Source organism: Gobio gobio, assembly GCF_949357685.1.
Source record: "Gobio gobio genome assembly, chromosome: 11".
Classification (NCBI taxonomy): Eukaryota; Metazoa; Chordata; class Actinopteri; order Cypriniformes; family Gobionidae; genus Gobio; species Gobio gobio.
Window position 1 is genome coordinate 35,879,374 of NC_137104.1, and position 19,960 is coordinate 35,899,333.

General features: G+C 37.9%; 1 protein-coding gene across 1 annotated transcript in view; it reads left to right on the forward strand.

The window, feature by feature from the left end:
- Positions 1–652: 652 nt before the first annotated feature.
- Positions 653–19,960, forward strand: part of igf2bp3 (insulin-like growth factor 2 mRNA binding protein 3) — a gene marked incomplete at its 5' end in the record, with an annotated part of 33,624 nt that continues 14,316 nt past the window's right edge. The window contains 4 exon segments of the mRNA XM_079829581.1: positions 653–668; positions 671–826; positions 1,773–1,833; positions 9,121–9,169. Coding sequence (XP_079685707.1) covers positions 653–668; positions 671–826; positions 1,773–1,833; positions 9,121–9,169 — 282 coding nt within the window.

The window sequence follows — 19,960 nt, forward strand, 5'->3', positions numbered from 1 at the left end:
TCTCTCTCTCTCTCTCTCTCTCTCTCTCTCTCTCTCTCTCTCTCTCTCTCTCTCTCTCTCTCTCTCTCTCTCTCTCTCTCTCTCTCTCTCTCTCTCTCTCTCTCTCTCTCTCTCTCTCTCTCTCTCTCTCTCTCTCTCTCTCTCTCTCTCTCTCTCTCTCTGTCCCCACCCCAGTCATCCCTGTGCCATTTCCCCCAATCCGACACTTAATTGAGCAACCGGGACACCTCACGTGCAGGACTGATTTGTAGTTTGAACACGTGGCTCATTGAAAAAGGCAGAAGAACTTAGGGTTTTTTTTCTTTCCGTTCTCTTGATGTTATTAAGAGGCGGTGCCTACACAAACGTGTCTGACAATTTAGTCGCATCGCCAAAGAATAAAGAAACTTTCTCTATTTTCTTTCTAGCCCTTGCCTCGCAGAGGTGACGGAATAAATAATTCAGCTCGCTTAAATCAAGAGGAAACGAGTGCGCGCAACCACGGCGGCGATCTCGTCCATCAAATATCTCAGTAGCTTGAGTGATTGGGAGAACACTCCCAGACCCTCCGCTGAGCGACAGTGCGGTTCTCTCTCCAAACACTGCCATCCGAGCGACGCGATAAAGGGCTGTCCCTCTGCAATACGGTCGCTCTTTTTTTGTACACAACAAAATGAATAAGCTTTACATCGGAACGTGAGCGAGCAGGCGAGCGCGCTGGACTTGGAAAGTATCTTTGAGCAGTGGAAGATACCTTTCAGTGCACCTTTTCTCGTAAAAAGTGGTTACGCGTTTGTGGATTGCCCCGACGAAAAGGTAGCGATGAGGGCCATTGACACACTTTCAGGTGAGACTTTTGTGCGTATATGATTTTGTCCACCCTCAAAATGAATTGCATTTAACACGTAACGGTCGCGTTTAACAATTAAATGCCCATGCAAAGCAGGGATGTGTCTACATCGAGCAAGTGTTGAACATTCACTTTCAGTTTTTGGAACCACGGGTTTTACTCGTCGAGAACGCCAAGTCTCGCTTTAGTACCAAAATAACTGAACGGCAAGTGTCCATCAAAGTTGCAGCGTTGCTGTCTATGCAGGGCGAAATGTGAAATGCTGTGTTTAACAACTCCGATGTTCAAGTGGCGAGTTGTTGCACATAACTATTTATTGAATTAAATGGTCTTCGTGTTTGGTGTGGCTTTTAAACGCATCTCACAGCTCGTGGAGCACTTTCTGGAAGTGAACTGAAGTGTTACACAGAACTGGTCGTTTTGCGAACTTTGCCTATGTAAAATTGTATCACTTTTATCGCTGTAATTACTAGCTCTAGAACACCAGGTGGTTGGGTTGCATTGGTGGCTTGTAGGCCTTTCGACTACTCCCCTTGTCTCAAGAATATGGGTTGATTATGTTTGGGATGGATGTAAATTGTGTAAAGCTGCAATATTTTCCATAAAGAGAGCGTGTAAGTCAGTGGACATTTTCGTGATTTTCTAAAACAAGTCAATGTCTCGCTGCTCGTGGCTGAGGCCTTTACCGCAAGCGTGGGGGCAAATTTGCCTTCCATGTTTAACCTCTGGGAATTCTGTATGTATGGGTTTTTTTTTAAACCATTTATTTTGCTTAAGATGCCGTGCAAATGTAGTAGGCTACATGTTAGTGTGGTTTCTGTACTCGAACATAAATAGGATTTAAATTTTTTTGCACTTTCGTACATTGTAAACACTTGACACATAATAGACATTTTGTTTGAAATAAGAATGTGATTTATTAAAGCACAATTAATATTTTCAGGGAAAGTAGAACTCCACGGAAAAGTCTTAGAAGTGGAGCACTCTGTTCCTAAACGACAAAGGTAAGATTCATTTGTAAATTTCGCAATTTCATCTAAAAATGGCTGAGTCCACGTTTTTGTTTTGAATGAATACCTCTAAATTTCTATCCCCTGTAGCCCTGATTTTAAATCGGTCTTCTTGTAATTTTTATTGTCAAATGACTCATTTGATTTGTTTTCGTTCATCCATCAAACTGTTACTTGAAAGCGAAATGCAAGATTAGGGTGATGACAGTGTTTCATGCATTTGCATTAAATGTAAATCTGCATGCGTGTTTAGTTACAAAATAAGGTGTGTAAGCTACTGATTGAACCTCCATGCCAATGTGCGGAATGTGGGTTTTTGTATACACCAGAGGCCCTTGATGTGCTAAATTCACATATTACTGGGCCTTTAGGTCTTGACAACGTAGCAAGAAACGTAGCAGATGTGTGCTAAGTGAGAACACAAACGTTGTAAAAAAAAAAAAAAAAAAAAAATAGGGACCGTAGCTACATTGCACATGAATGTGCATTAATGGAGTCATGCTTGCTGTGGCGTCATTTAAGAAGAAACTACTATTCAGTCATGCCGCTCAGTGCTTCCGCCCCCTCTTTCCCCTCCTCGCGCTGCTCAGGCACGAGATGGACTCCTCAGCGCGCGTGGACTGCAAGGGTCGAGGTCTTGTCACGAAAACTGGTTGTGGTTTCACAAGAACTATAACTACTGGACCTGGTGTATCCCACAAAACACTGTTGAACTACCGTGTACGAGTGTGTTGCCGTTTAATTTTTAATAATTAAGTTGACGTAACGGTCTATAGACTAATGAATATTCGCCTTATTTTCAATTTACGTAGCCTACATAATTTCTTGGCGTAACGTTACTGTTTTTTTTATTTTTATTAATAAATAGCGGGTAATATTTTAAAAAGTGATTTCTCCTCTTCCACATAGATTGTAGCCTACGCAATAGCTGTTTTGTTTCATTTAAGACGTTAGGCTACATTTAGGCGTTTAAAACGTTTAATTCAAATACATGCTATCTAGGCCTAGTGTTTGTAATTGATTTAAATTCCAGTAGGCCTGGGGTTTTTTCCCCGTAGCCTACTGGTTCAACATGTTAAGTTATTTATTTTAAAGTGGGACAGCTGATTTTAAACCGTTTTAAGGTGAAATTAAGCCGTTTGTTAGCCATTTTATTTTGTGTCCATTAACACTAACAGTACAAACTATAGCTTAATATGCTGAGTTTAGTGTAAATTATAGAAACGGGATCATTTAATTGTATAATGCTCATTGTGTGTGCTGCACATGTGCTATACTTGCTGATAGGAACAGGTCAGAGGTTGTGTATGTAAAGTTGGTTTGAACTGCGAACCAATGAGAGCTAAGTATAGTGAAATGCATGATGGAGTGATCTTGCATTCTATCATATGAGTCTCGCTTAGGCCCTGCCCACCTTTACATGCACACACAAAAATAAGAGTTGGGTAAAGTTGGGCCCTTAGCTCTCACATCAATATATATGTGTGTGTGTGTTTCAAGAGGGTGCTGTGCAGGCTATGGAGTCGTTTTCTGGAAGCTTTAGTGTCTTCAGGGTGGCAGTGTGTGTATGTACACAGGGCTTAATTATGTAAATATTAATCTTAACATTTAAGAGGGCTTAATATTACAATTCTATGTAACATAGTTAAGATGTTTCATACATAAAAACATGATTATTGTGACACCGTACTTTTACAGGCTTGTGTGTACACTGAGCGGAGTCTGCTTGGACAGCCCATTGGCCTGTAGAAGTTTAGTTTCATACGCATGTTTCATTTTGCTAGCCTCCTCTTGATTACTAGCATAGCCGTTTTCACTCAAAGCTTGCGCTGTATGTGTGTGTTGAAGGGGGGCCCCCAACTGGAAAAGAGAGTGAGGAAAAGGGTCTTCAGCTAGAACAGATACTCTGTTGTGTGTGGAAAAAAAAGCTTGAACCTTTGTGTGGTCAGTTTTTATTTATTTATAATATTTTTTAGATTTTATTTTTTTATATCGCAGTGCTGATAAATTTGCTATACTTAATACTAAATGCATATTAATGTTTTTTTGTTGTTGTTTATAACAATTGCAAGTTGGAGGAAAATACAACACTTTTTGTGTTCTTTTAACTTTTGGTGTTAACTGGTAAAATTAAAAAAAAGTTTCAGAAATGTAGTGCAAAGTGTAATTTTTCTGTTCTTATGTATTTTATTGGTGTATGGTTGATATCCTCACCTACTTTGGTATTTCAAGTCACACAATGTGTAGCTGCTGTTTGTTTTTTGGGTGTTATTTGTGGTAATGCATTTAGTGTTTTTTTTTTTTTTGATCTTGATTTCTTTTTAACTTGTGCGTTAATATCAACTATTGTTGAAATGTTCTCTATTATTTTGTCCTTTATACTATGAACTAGTAAGTATAAACCTAAATGGTGTCTAGATTCAGACAGAATTGTGGGTTGTTGCGATGGAGTCACAGGCTTGTGAATAATATACAGCCATGTTTCCTGGTTCCTCCAGAAGTGTTTGTGTTGCGACGTCTACCCCAATCCCTCCCATTGTGCTATGTATGTTCATACACGTGTACACACCAAGACTTATGTTGCATGTCCGTTGGATTTTGAAGTAAATGAAGATGCCCTCTACTTCCTTTACGTCACAACCAAACCCCCACCCCTTTTTCCTTTCTTGCCTGTAGACTAACCTGTTACCATGGTAACCAGACCCCACCCCCTGGGGCAGAGAGAGTTTCTGTTACCCTGAAATGGGGCACTAACACCCCACCCCCGTCCTAACCCCACACATACACACTCCCCTCTTGCTCCTATAGCTTAATCTGCTGTAGGAGAACATTCCATATTGCATTCCCACCGGAATGCAGACCTGGACTGGAAAAGAACACCAATCCCACCAAATTCCTGAAAAGAAAAGGGGAAGTATTTAATTCGTACGTCAAATCTGGAATGCCGTACGGCTGTACTTTCCGCTAAAGTTGTTTTTAAGCGAATGTAAAGGCTTACCAAATGGAATTAGGTTCTTTTTGAAATGTTAAAGAGGTTTTGTTTTTTCACTCGCCCCCACACGCACCTATACGCTTGGCCTTGGCTCCCCCCCCCCTTCTCTGGTCTCGCATACGTCTGTTCATTCAGCTGAGTGCTAATGTTTTCTTAATTATCCATGTTCCTTTTCTAGTAGATTTTTGATATGTTTGTATAAGCTAAGTTTTTTTTTTATTTTTATTTTTTTTAGATTAAATGTTGAATGTGTGTATTGCTGTCTTAGGTTATGTAATTCTGCCAGAGCTTACTGCCACAGTGGATTTTTAGTGAAGCATGGGCAGCTTCTCGTATTCTGTAGTATCACTCTTAACTCATAACTTGAAGCTCAAAACTATTTTTTTTTTAACTGTTTTCCTGTGTTTTCTCTACGGGAGCTGTTCCCTGTTAGACATTAGCATAAGCACTGAACTACCTGTGGTATTTTTGCCTCGCTGGTTATAGTTTATAAAATCAAATTTGGATTGCGGTGCCTTTGGATTTTGACACTGCAGACACGCTGGGGAAAACATGTCCAGGAATCACACAGAGATGTTGAATGCAAGTTGTGAAGCATTTTGATAATTCCTGAGATGACTCCCAGTGATTGTTCTCCTCTTGACATCTACACTCTTTGAGTGCAAATGTCCCTTACAGCATGCACTTCATCTCCAGGCCTTACTCTATATTGTGTTACAAAGCTAGGATAGACAGTCTAGGTTTTTTTTTTTTTTTTTTTGCATGCTTTTAATTTTAAGAGTTAATGTCAGTGAGTATTTGAACATGTCAATTTTAAGGTAAAATAACAAATGAATTGGTGGCAGTTTACATGGAACCATGTCTTCTCTTCGTTTATCTCCAAACACATGCATAACACATGCTTGTTCCATTTTCAGAGGCAATATGGTATGACCATTTTGTTTGTTTTTGGTGTTTTCTTCTCTTCTCTTTTTTTAAATCTTTTTTTTTTAATAGTTGCTACAATGTCCTGAATCAGAAAGCAAATTATTTAGATGGCAGGGTAGTGTTGCTTGGCTTATTAAAAATTGTTGCTGTACAATCTATATAAACTTAAGAGGAAAATATGAGAATTTTTAGTTTTAACTTTATTTTTCTTTATTTTTTTAGGCGCGAGTGAAAATTCATACATTTCAGCATGAATATTGCACAAAATCTTAACTTTTTGCTGCAAAGATATTGATGTTAAAGCAAGATCATCCATCTGTTTGGGGTTTTTTTTCACTGTGATAATTAAAACAACTTGCACACGCAATGATGTTTTTTGGTGGTTTGCTGTCTTTTAGGGAGGTGAAAGCTGACATTTCCGAGTAACTAGAGTACAAAACACTCAACCATTGATGTTATGAAGCACTCAGAACTGATGCACACTGATTGCTTTAAGCATGTATATGCATTGACATTGATTACTCTGCTCTTCAAGAATCTGATCCACCACAATAGTGTGCTTGAGTCCCCTAATATTACTTACTATTTAGGCCCCAATCTATGTTCATGTGTGAAACGTGTGTGTGTGTGTGTGTGTGTGTGTGTGAGAGAGTGTGTGTCTACCTGTTCAGGTAGAGGCTTGTTTGTTCCCATGTCCTCTGTACATTCTGTTCTTGTTAATGTTAGTGTGTAAATACGCAAGTATACAGACCGTGAACTTTGGAGCCGTGTAAAGTCAAGTGGGCAGTTATAGATCTTTCACAATCGCTCACCCAAATCATACACATTATTGAAACTTATGTTAAAATAAAAGTATTGGTCTATTAAAATCTATAATTTAAAATATATTTTTACAGTGCTGAATGGCATATTTACTGGCTCTTTAAATCTGAGTGAAGCTAGTAATGCTCCATGTTGTTATTAAATAAATCGGGGGGGGGAAATTATATTGATGGCCTACACTTTTTCTTCAATGTAATTTGTGCAGTTTATATTGGGATTGTAGCCAAGTTGTCTTGTTACTTTTACTCATAGTAATGTAAACATTAAATTCCTTGTCATGGTGATGCCTTTTGTCTTCCTCAATAGCAAACTGACACAATTTCTTTGCATTATTGACATTATAGCTGGTTCATAAATGGGCTTGGTTGTAGTCTCTGACCAGTTTTGTAGACACTGGTTATTTTTATGTGTATATATGTATGTGTATATATATATATATATAATACAATACATTATACATTATATATTTATATAATATTATATAAATATATAATGAGAAGTATAGATAATAGATATCAAATTATCTACATGTCAGCGTTTGTGAAATCGAGACATGGGGCAATATGCCAAACATCTCAGACATAATGACATCTTGTATAGGTTTATATCTGTCTGCTAGATATGCAAAATCAATCTCGCATCTACAACTGAAGGTTAATTAACGCACATCTTGCTCTGGTCACGTACATGTGTTAAATAACTAGTATTGCTGCTCTCTTGACCAGTATGTTTAAATAGAGATTCCTGAGTCAACAAGGTGTTCAGAAGGTTCCATATTACAGGGGGAAAAAAACCCATTCGTAGGAATTTTGTAGATTTTACCTTTTGTTTGGAAAGTTCATGCTGCTTTGCGAAAAGCTGAGGGATTTTGAGATGAAGATGGATAAGACTTTGAGATTCTGAGAGGTGAAGTGGACTGTATTTAATGTGTTTTAAAGGAAAGCCTTTGAAACGGCCTGTGCCTTTTATATCTGTTTGAACAGGTTAATTTTCCCCATTCTGTGGCTGTAATGTGCTTAGAAACCAACTGATATGTACACTATTAATGAGTCATTGAACTTTCGCCACTTTCTGCACTGTACCTGATTATCTCCTTCACATCTAGTTGCGTAAGTGTGCAATCTTTCTGTATCCATTATCTTGATTTATAAACCCCAATGTCAGTCAGACTAATGGGTGGTAGTACGATACTGGTTTAGGTTGGGTACCTTTTGTTTCCTAAAAAAACAAATCCCAGGTTGTTGGTTCCAGTTGAACTCCAGTACATCTTTTTGCAATCCTGGTATCAGTTGCTCACAAAATCACGAGCTGGCTTCCATCTTGTCCGATGAGTCACTTATGTCCGTTAATATTGCCCCTAACTGGTTCCCTAATCTGCAAATACATGTACCATATGGTCAGATAATTTCTTTGAGCTAATGCATGTATTTGCAAACCATTAGTGTTTGCAGGTCTACATTTTGGAACCAGGGTCTTTTAGAATGACTAAAACACTATCTATGAGAGATATGTTAGGCTTAAACCTAATGTTTCTAGGATCAAAAACATTTTCTATTTGTTGTTTGCAATATTAGAGGCTGTTTGATTTGGACACAATCTAGCTTTAATTTTCAGTAATTTCCTTTTTGGAGAAACAAAAGTGGGAAGTGGAAGGACTTCTGGTGACAAGTCTCAAACTAAGAAATGAAAAATTATTAGTGATTGAAATCTGCTTTTTCTACAAATCATTGGAGTAATTGTCAGTGCAAGTTTCAATCATTTTTAATTGTATTTGCGTTAGAGCATAGAGATGAGATGTTACTCAAATCATCTTTCTGTGGGTCTTAAGTCAGACTCAAACACTAGTTTTCCCTTAAAGCCAGATGTCAAAGAAATAGTGGCGGCTGCATCTTGGCCAAAAAGCTGAGCTTGAACACACCAAAAGGACTAAAGGCAACTGCCAATTAGCACGTGTACTGTGCCTGCATGCATGTAAATGTCTTCATCAGCAGGTATCAATAGTCTATTTTTGTCATTCAAAAAAGGAAACCAAAACTAGGACTGCAGATACACAAACTGCAAGCAGCACTTGCTTACCATTTTTAATATCAATCACGCTGGTCACTTTCTTCTTTCCAGTCGGCTCATGTTATGAAAATATTTGTGCCTTTGAATAATGACGTAAAATTATAACCGCTTTCTGACAGTACCGTCTTGACTTTGCTCTTTCACTTGCGCTTTCTTTCTTGTGCACTGACTCGTTTACTAAGATGAACAGTCAATTAGAATTCTCTCACTGATGGCCTGATGCCGATTCAACATGATGAATCTGCTTCCAACTAAAGACAACGGTGCGGAACACACCGAAAAACTAAGCCGATCAATGCTCAAAAAATGGCACGACATTGCCCGATGGCCAACCTTCGGCTTGGCCATATAATATAATCTGGACAATTTAAAACAAATATGACTTATCACTTCTCTGTCTTTTTTTTTTATTTTTTTTTTTATTACATTTTTTTATAATGACCCCTTTCTCTCTTTTTATTTTCTTTTTGCAGGAGCTGCAAGCTGCAGATTAGGAATATCCCACCTCACATGCAGTGGGAAGTAAGTGCCAAAGGTTTTTTTATTTATTTAATTCTCCCTTCTCTGAGGTGACGGGGCATGTATGAGGTGTGATGTTGAAGCCATACTGTGACTTGCTGGCTCACCACCACACCTCACAGCACTAGTATTTAAGCCACCTGCCCTCCTGAGTATTGCCTAGAATTTGACATCTTGGACTGAGTGCAGTTTTTTTTTTTTTTCTCCAATAAACACATTTGTGTAATTATCACTCATATTTCTTAAATCAGATGTTCCAAACAGTCTTTTAGGAAGTAGCCTGTTGTCTCATTTTTAGAGGTTGTGAGTTTGAGCTTCAGGAAGCCTCGTCATGTGATGTAACGTTAGAAAAATCACAAATTATTTGGATCTTACATACTTAAGGAAAATAGAGAGAATTTGAATGCTGTCACCTCACAAGATGGATGGTTAATATCTGGGTTATATACAGTGTAGAATAAATCTTGTAAAAGCATATGATGTTCAGTGTAAAAAAAAACAAAAAAACGTTACACCTAACCCGTTGTTGTCTTGCGCTTATCAGATGAAACTGTAGAAGTGTTCGCGTGTGCAGCTCAGTATGCTGCTCTTTGCCCTCCCGCTTCTCATCTGTTCTTGAGCTCTCACTGACCCTTTGAAAACTTGCATGACATGCTCGTTTTGCTTATCCCTCTATCTCGCTCCATTCTTGCGCATTATGTCCGTGAACATGGAGCCTTTCAGAAGTCTACAAAAGTGCTCTGGAGTTTTGAATCTGAACTGATTTCTATTATCATTGTTCTCTGGCATTGTTTCACCAGTTTTTATGTCAATGACTGTGTCCTGGTGGGCTGGGTAGGGGGCTTCTCAACTACCAGTTTCATTTAAATATATTACAATAGTAGGTCATTACCTCCTTCTTTGTTGGATTAAATGTAATGATTTAAAGAAACGTTAGAGTCGACAATAACTACAATTAAAATGGCGACTCGCAGTGCTTTCCATCATAGGTTTAGTCAGCAAAATATAATAGAGCTTTCAGTGTGTGTGTGGTTTCTCCCCCATAAGCCAACTCAATATAATGAGCTTTAATAGAACTCTGCTGTGTTTATGTATGTGTATGAATATCTGCACGTGTGTAAAACCTGCCAATGGTAAATGTATTTATTATTTATATTATATAAGAGGTGTGAATCTTCACTTGCCTCATGATTCAAATATGATTCTGAGATTAACGATTTGATTATAAAGTGACTGCATCACATCTTTTCCCAATTCTTATTAATAATAGTTGGTATATTAATAATCACTAGTATTTTTTCTTTATTACAAATAATAAAAAAAACTGTAAAGCTAATACAAAGTAAATAAACAGTGCTTTACTTTTTTCATTTTACATCCATTTGTCAGAAGCATTCAAGTAAGAAATACAGAAATTAAATAATCAAATGTAAAAATAATTACTGCATAACCACTACACTTTGTATCATTAGCATTGTTATTTTAGTGCAGTTCAGACCAACATTATTGTCTGCATGTTTGCAGCAGTCTTTTTGCATTTTATTACAGGTGAAATGAGTAACTAAAGTCTATTGGGATTGTTTGCTGTCACAGTAAAACCGAAGCTACAATATATGAAGTTTAGACCGATTTACAGGCTATATCAATATGTATCGATTAAGTGTTCCTTGACAATATGAATTGTTGAAGTAGGTTAATCCTGAAAAAGCCTGATGTATGAAATAATAGTCTGAAATTTAATTTTGAAATGTGACAGTTTATTGCACCTATAGACAAAAGTATTAAGGGGGGAAAAAGCATGTGCATCATAATTGGTACATAAGGCTATCATAGAATATGGAGGTCATACTTAAGCAGGGAAAAAACACCTGAGCAAAAATATTCAATTTGTATGCAATGTTATTTATTTGGCCAAATTTTATTCTGATAGCTTGTAATGTAAATCAATTAGATCTTTATACATATAGCAGATTACTTGCATCTAAATAGAAGTTGTCAATCTAGATCTCCTAATAATGTCTTAGTAAGGTATTTAGGTTAACTTCCACTACAAAGAACCGCATTCCTGGATGGACCAATAACAGGGTTTCGGCAGCAGCAGTGATAGGGGATCAACAATATGGTATTCAAATTCCGGATCAAAGCTCTATCTTCACAGCTGAGGCTCAAACATTGCTCTTGGTTCTGGAAAATGTTGAGAAGGGTCAAGAACTGAACTGTTTAATTGCCTCAGACTCAAGGTCTTGTCCTCAAGCATTTGAATCTGTAAAGATTGACCACTTTAAGATAGTTGAAATTTTAACTAAACTGGATCTTTTACAGAAGGAAAACTTTTAATATGATATTTTGCTGGGTTCTGGGACGTGGCTGCCAGGGAAGTGCTCGACCTGGGAATATCTGACTGTTCAATTAAATTCAAATTTATTTGTATAGCGCTTTTCACGATACACATTTTCAAAGCAGCTTCACAGAAAATGCATCTACATTACAATTTAAATTGATTTGTACATGCAGGGCCGTTTTTTGGCATAGGCGAACTAGGTGGTCGCCTAGAACGCCATCAGCTGAAGGGGCGCCAATAAACGCATATCAGGGGTGTGCGTAAAGGGTGTCAAGGCCACCCTGAAATATGATTGCCGCCCCCACTGGTTCCCCTAACACTATTGGATCAGAGTACTGTCAATTACTGTCTGAATGTTGCATGTAAAGTTTGCATTTGGAGCGCTCAACACCATTAGATCAAAGAGCTCGGTCAAAGCTTTGGCAAGGTAACGCTTTTTTTAACCACACAATAAAGCTAAATTCAAAGGCCAATTAAAAAAACGGGTACAATAAAAAGTGCACATCTGTATTTTTTTTTAGGGACGTATTTGTGGCAGTCAAGAAATCACGCTGTGAAATGGGCAGATAGTGTAATATTGCTCGGTGTGTATTGTAGAGGCAAGATATAGGCTAACCACACTCACTTTAGCATTTCATGATATTATTATATTTTGACTCTATGAAGCTTTCTTCTCTTAAGGCCTGTACACACCGGGACGAATATCGCGCGCGCTTATCGCCAGCGTTTTTCGTGCCGTTTTTCGGCGCGTCTTGAGTGTTCACACCCAAGCGATTTTCACTGGCGCTGCGCCGAGTGAACGTGCACATTCAGTAGATGCGCTCCCGGTACACAAGATGGTGCTGCGGCACTTTAAGCCTCTGACACTCGCTTGTCACACAGAAGGAGAAGACAGTATTTACATGCTTGCCAAAACCACAGATATATTATGTGTATGGACAAAACCATTCACACACCTTTTGCTAACTGGCAAGCAGCATTAGCAGTTCATCTTCTTCTTTGTCTACTTACTACTTCTTCGTCGTATCAATGTGTGCTCGGCAAGACTGTTTTGTGCTTGAGCGCCACCAAGTCGTGTTTTACTGTCACTTCAGCAGCTCCAGGCACGTGAACAAAAGCGCCGATCTCATTGGTCGGACAGTTTTTTACGCGCTGCGTCAAAATAAAAAAACGAACCCGAGGCGTTTTTTTAAAAATGACGCTTTTACGCCTGGCGTTTTGCGCGTCGGTGTGAACACTCACATTGGCGCCCATTGTTTAGTCCCGAGGCGTTAAACGTCGGCGATAAACGCGTGCGAAAATCGTCCCGGTGTGAACAGGCCTTTACTTGCACCTCCAAAAGGTGTTTTTGCGCTAATGCATTGTTAAAGGTTGTGTAGGCTAATTGTCCCATATAAAACTTCAACGGCCAATTTAAAAATAGTATAATAAAATGTGCTAATTCACAATATGAATTACATCCTTTATTAAACCGCTTTGTTGAATTGAATGCATCTTTACGGTGTTGAATGCTGAATCGATTAATTCAATTCTAATAGTGTTGTACAGAGCATAGCGTTGCGTTATTTAAAGGGGAAGTTCAAGCGTCAATGAGAAACAAAGACCGCACAATCAATATTTATTCTTGTTACTTTCATGTGACTGGAACAGCTTTTATACGTAGTTTCCAAATTGTATTTGTATATATTTGTTAATAAGGATTAAAATTAATACCAGTAAAACCATGTTGCTTTTTAAGATTTGGCTTGGGGTGCCAATAAGGATTTCGCCTAGGGCGTCAAAATGGCTAGAAACGGCCCTGTGTACATGCTATGCATTTCAGAAATCCACATATACAAAGCACACAGATTAGCTAACTATCTATTATTAATCAATATAATAACTATGGCACAGAAATAAGAATACATGTTGTTAATGAATAGGGTATATAGAGATGAGCATGAGTGCGTGTTGATGCAGAGCTGTGTCATCTGAAGTCCTCGCAGGAGTTGAGTCGTCTCTTCACAGGTGACTGTCAAATACCACCTTCTGAATTCAGACCATTAATTAGCTTAAACATCACAAAATGGAATTAATATAAAAAGAATGAACTCCATGAAATACAGTAGCAAGAAAGTGTGAGAACCACTTGCAGAATCTGTGAAAATCTGATTAAGTTTACTATAAAAAAACATGCATTTTGTATGCTCTTATTTAGTTACTGTCCTGAATAAAACTTTACATAAATGTTTACATATAGTCCACAAGACAAAAAAAATGCTGAATTTATTAAAATAACCCTGTTTAAAAGTTTTTGAACCATTCATTCTCAATACTGTGTGTCGTTCCCTGGATGAGCCACGGCTGTTTTTTTGTTTTGTGATGGTTGTTCATGAGTCCCTTGTTTGTCTTGAGCAGTTAAACTGCCCAATGTTCTTCATAAATCCACCTTTTTACACTGAGGACAATTGAGGGGCTCAAACACAACTACTAAAAAAAGTTGAAACATTCACTGACGCTCCAGAAGGAAACATGATGCATTAAGAGCTGGGGGGTGAAAACATATTGAATTTGAAGATCAAGGTAAATTGTCCTCAATTTGTCTTCTGGGAAACATGCAAGCGTCTTCTGTTATTTCTGAAGGGCAGTACTTAATGAAGAAGAAAATTATATTTAAACAAAATAAACATTTGGACATCTTCATCCTCCTCAAAAGTTTTCACACCCATCTCTTAATGCATCGCGTTTCCTTCTGGATTATCAGTGAATGTTTGAACCTTTTTTGTAGTTGTGTTTGAGTCCCTCAATTGTCCTCAGTGTGAAAAGATGGATCTCATAATCATACAGTCCCTGCTGGAGAGGGTTCAAATATGCAAAAGATTCTGGAAAACTGAAGAATTTGCAGGACCTGCAAGATTTTTCTGAAGAACATTGGGCAGTTTAACTGCTCAAGACAAACAAGGGACTCATGAACAACCATCATAAAACAAAACAAAAAACAGCCGTGGATCATCCAGGGAACGACACACAGTATTGAGAAGTAATGGTTCATAAACTTTTGAACAGGGTTATTTTAATAAATTCCTTTTTTTTTTCTTTTTTTTTTGGGTCTTGTGGACTATATGTAAAAAAAATTATGTAAAATCTTATTCAGGACCATCCTAAATATAAAAAAAAAACATGCATTTTGTATGATCTCTTTTATTTAGTTAAATTATTGACATTTTCACTGTAAACCCCAATATAAATCATCACTGTAAACCCTAGTATAAAAAAGTACATCCATTTAAAGGGGTGGTAAAACACATTCTTTTGAAGGCTTGATTGTGTTTGTGGGGTGCACTGTAACATGTGTTCATGCTTCGTTTAAAAAAAATTGCCTTATTTTTCATATATTTGACCTTTATTCTACACTGCTCTGTCCCTCCACGGTCTGATGCTTTCCGGGTTGTATGAAGCCAGTCCCTCAAAAATATGCGATGGGCTCTGATTGGTTAGCTGGCCCAGTGTGTTGTGATTCGCTAACCGCAGTGCACGTTTGTCGGAAACGTCACGCCCCTTACCTTTATCGGAGGCTGTGCTTTGGTCAGTATTAGAAACAACGGCGTCAATAAAACCATATGAGCCCGAATCAGACCCAGAACATTTGAGTGAAGATGATGGAGCAGAACCTGTTCAGTCCTCGAGAGTAAAGACTGCGGATCTATAATCGCTACTGAATGGCACTTTAACTTTTGTATTTTTAGAACGATTATAGCCAAATATCTGTCGCAAGAACTAACCCAAAACGAACACTAAGCACTGGCTTTAACTAGTAAGTTAGCCAAATCACACACAGAACCATGTTTAGCATGCCTGTAGATAAACAATACATAAAAGCTCTAATCAAAGAATCATTTACACTAATGCCAGGTTCGCTGTTGAGATTTTAACGTTAGTGTTTGTAACGTTAGGTGTTCGTCGGATAACGTTAAGTATGAATGAGCATTTAACAGACTGGTTTGCAGAACAGCGTTGTCATCGGTTTACTTCCTTGCTACAACCTATTACAGGAAAACGCATCGATGAAAAATAAATCAGACTTACAGGTTGTGGCCCGTAAACGGCTTCTGTTTGTAAATCCAGCTTTCAGGACAAGCCGTTGTGCATATCCTGTATTGAACTCGCGAAGTTTGTGGAAGTTGTCCTCCGTGAAATGTGCAGCGCGCGCGTCGTGCATCCACGCACTGGCAGTGTTTTCACGCAGCTGACGTTGTGCAAATCCGGCATTGAAATCGCGAAGACGGTGGATGTTTTCCTCCGTGAGATGTGCTGCAGGGAGCCCCGCGCGCGCCTGTTCCCCGCTGTCACATACACACGTGCAACATGTTGTATGTTAAACGCTCTGCAACGCACCCCCGTCCCAAGGAAGGCTGAACAGAGCAAGTACCCCAGACCTGCAATCCGGATGAAAATAACAGCGTTTCCTTGGCATCGCGGCAACAAAACTCCAGCCTAACTATACCACAACAGCGCCGCGATACAAAATGGCCTAATATTCTCGGAGGAGGGGTTTATGTAAATTGAGCCTGGTGATGTCACCAACCCTGGAGGAATGTCTGTAGTCGCCTACTGGCCGTTTGCTGTAGTTCTTAGAAACTGATTTCTTTAAAAGCAAATATCTCCCTTTGCTTTAAACTTTGAACGTTGTAACTTTGCAGATGTTGTTTATGCTCAAGCAGCAACATTACACGCTAGCTAAAGTTAGAATAGTGAAATCGTGGTTTACCACCCCTTTAAATCTAGACCTGACCAAGTCATCTTGACTAGGTCACTCAAAACTCGCACAAATTTATTTGGAAGGCAAAGCTCCTCCTTTCATCATGTTCTTTTGACTGGTAAACGCATTCTGACTAATTATAATGCTATATCCGAAAACGTTTTTTAATCAGAAAACATTGAAATGCATTTTAGATTTTCTATCTTATGTCAAGTTGAAATGTTCAATATAGTATTTTAAATGGTTTATAATGTGGTGTTTACCTTGTCATATAAATCGCCTTGACGCTAACATGGCTTTTAAAATTACACAAGATATTTAAATGCTTAGTATTATGATCAAAGCTCTTTATTTATTTATTTTAAATTGTGGAGCAAATGTACAAAGAAATGGTGCCTGATGTATAATTAAAATAAACCTACAACATTTTATCAGATGGTGGTTGTATAAATTGAAGTAAACCAGAGTTGCTTTTAGTTCAGAATAAAGTTTATTCTTGCGATTTACTTTATAAAAATCAGTGAAGATTTCACTGTAAAACAAGATGTGTATCATATGAAAGAGAAATGAGAATAATCTGAGAAATGTTTTAGAATATTATGACCGTAAACGGTTTAATTATTATAATTAAACTTGTGTTTTATTAATATTTTAGTGGTCACCATGGTGTGTTTTTAAAGTTTGGATAATCAATACACCAACACAGCAGACTGTACTTCCTCGTGGCCTCAATGTAATTTATGAAAAATGAAATGTTTGCTTCCCTGAATGGATAATGGGCACATTATATTGGGTTTTCTTCTCTTACAAACACAATTCAGTATGCAAATAGATACAAGAATGGTCCAATTGGAGTGTGTATATGCATCTACTACAATGATGTATCCGTTAAATTGAATTGATGGCATGCTTTAAAAGTTGACAACATCCTGTTTTAAGCGTCCCGGCTGAATTTGAGAAATTTGTTGGCGGGGGATATCAATAGTTTGCTCACTTCACTAGCACTGTAAATATCGTTTTTAATGTTAAACTTGTATATAAAATATCACTTAAACTTCTGTAAATTTCTATATGGCTGTTCATGTTTTCCAGTATCAAGTATTTATGGCCCATCTGAAGAATCATGTCTACTCAGGTTTTGCCTTGTGGCGGTAAGCTCTTTTGTAGTTTAGTACTCAGCTCTATTCTGTTGCTGAACAATACTAATCTGTTTGTAGTCCGTTAACCCGGAAGACAATGATCATTTAAACCATGGGCTTCCTTGGGAATATCCAGTGACTTTAAGACTTGTAGTATTACATACGTTTCTGAATAGCGATTTACAATTAGTAGCAACTTTACACAAAAGGCATCTACAAGTACTGAAATGTAGTAAAAAAAATCAAATATGTAGTAAATGCTTTAAAATTCACTTTTGAAATATGATTGTCATTTTGTTTTAGAACAAAGCATGAGTCTTTTAAAGTGGTGTTTATCACAAACCCGTTTTTTTTCCTGGAATCTTTTGTTGTTGTTGAAACTACTATGCTAAAAAGCCATAGGAAATTCCAGAGGGAACCCATGGTGAATTATCCTCTCAGTTTGGCAGATTAAAAGTCAATTGTCAAGGTCATAAATACTTTTTTTAATATATTCTAGCCTGTAGTCCATTTGTGAAAAAGCTAGATGGGAAGTGTTAGCATTATTTTATTGTACACTACTGTTCAAAAGGTTATTATTATTATTTGTTTAATTCTCTGATGCTCAAGGCATTTATTGAAACAAAATGTGGTAAAGCAGTAATATTTAGAAATATTACAATTTCAAATAACTTTTCTGTTCTAATAGTATTTAGTTTATTTCTGTAGTGGCAAAGCTGAGTTTTCAACAGGCATTAATGAATTGAATATCCTTTCCTTAAATCCTATCCTTAAAAATGTAAGCAGTACATCTCAATTTTAGACACAAATTTGGTTGTACTATTTTAAAACCACAAGGGTTTAGTTGGCTATGCTGTATTTGCACTCAGATAGGTGTATCAACTTACTGTACCAAATGTTAATCCCCCAAAAATTGGACCATGTGTAATTGTTTTGTTTCCCATGGAATTGCAAATAAATGCTTATTTTATAGTATGTTAAATTTCCTTCTCTTATTTCAGCTCAAAATGAATCCACAGTCACATGATGTCAGGCTGCAAAAATGTCAAGTACCTACTTGAGCGCGATTTTTAGTTATTTAATCTCTCCCTTTGTTTTTCTTTTGAGTTTGACCTTCCATTTGCATTCAGGTAGAAGGTATTTGTGTTTGTATTGTCTTGTTACTGTGGGCACATGTTGAGATCTTGGAGTGTGTGTGTGTATATGTGTTATCTGTGATGGCGTAGCTTTGGGGATGTGCATTTTGCTGTGTGACCAGGCTCAGGCGAGCTTAGCCGGGGCTGGATTTTAACCTGCTGCCCCGTCTTGCTACAGGCCTTCTCCATGTGTGGACACCCAAAATGTGTAGATCAGCCCGTACCCCCCCCCCCCCCTTCCCCCTCACTGCATATTGTCTGAAAGCCAACCACACCCCCTTCCTCTTTCACCCGATTTTAAGGAAGCCACCTCTTATTGGCCTGGACTCAATGACTGACTGGTTATGTAGCCAATGACTAGAGATGCCCAATGGCTGCTGGGAATTCCATAGTAATGTACACGCCAACCAATAGGACTGCTTGGAATGGAGAAAGGAAGTGGTGGCGGTTAGGGGGGTTGGGACATTAGTATGTGACGTATAGGGGGCTGGTGTGTGCGAAAGCCTGTAGGCTTCCTTTTACCCATGTTCAGTGTTCGCCTGCATGCCTCTTTCAGAGCAGGAGTGGTGGATGCGAACAACTGTGGAAAAGGAGGTGTAAAACAGTACTTTATTTATTTGGAGAGGGTATCATGATTTTAAAGTATGAGATTACACAAAAAGCTATGTGAGATTTGAGTTTAAATCTTTGGTCAAGATCCAAATCAGCAAGAGGCAAACTGTTTTAAGTCAACATGAAATGATAAGATTGCATGTTATAGATCTTGTGAACAATTGATCTGTGTGGGTATTTAAAAAAAAAAAAATATGGGGGAAAAAAAGGGTAAAGTTTAAAGAATGTCATAACTGGACCTTCCAGTTAAAAGTCAAGTCTTATACAATACAGATTGTTTTAAAGCAGCTTTACAGCGATAACAGGAAATTAATGCAGCAAAGGTTTTGTTTGTACAGCAGCTCTAGAAGAAAGTCATTGTCCAGTTTTAGTTGATTAATTTCCGTTGTAAAAATCATTAGTTCTTAATTTAGGATCCGTTTTCAAGTGAAAACAGAACTTAATACGTTATGGCCATTCTTTTACATGACAAGGGCGTTTTGGTGGCCTGAGAACGCAAACTTTGAAACCAGTTTCAAAGTGCACGTTTTTGCAAACGATACGTTATCTCCGTGGAAACTTCAAAGACGCAAATCTGTGAAAACTGTGATAGCACATGCGTAATACTCGTTTAGTCTAAAAGGCATTCACATTTGAATGTGTATGTGCAGGCGTGTAGTCTTTCTTTACAAAGTACCAAAAAAAAAAAACAAGACTTCTCTCTGGTGGCACATGCTGGACTTCTCCAATAATTTATTCCACCTTAACCCTATCCCAGCTATTTTGAGTGCAACGCTCCATCTCAAAATCCATAGAACAAAGTTCCTTTTCTTTTTTTGATAATCCATT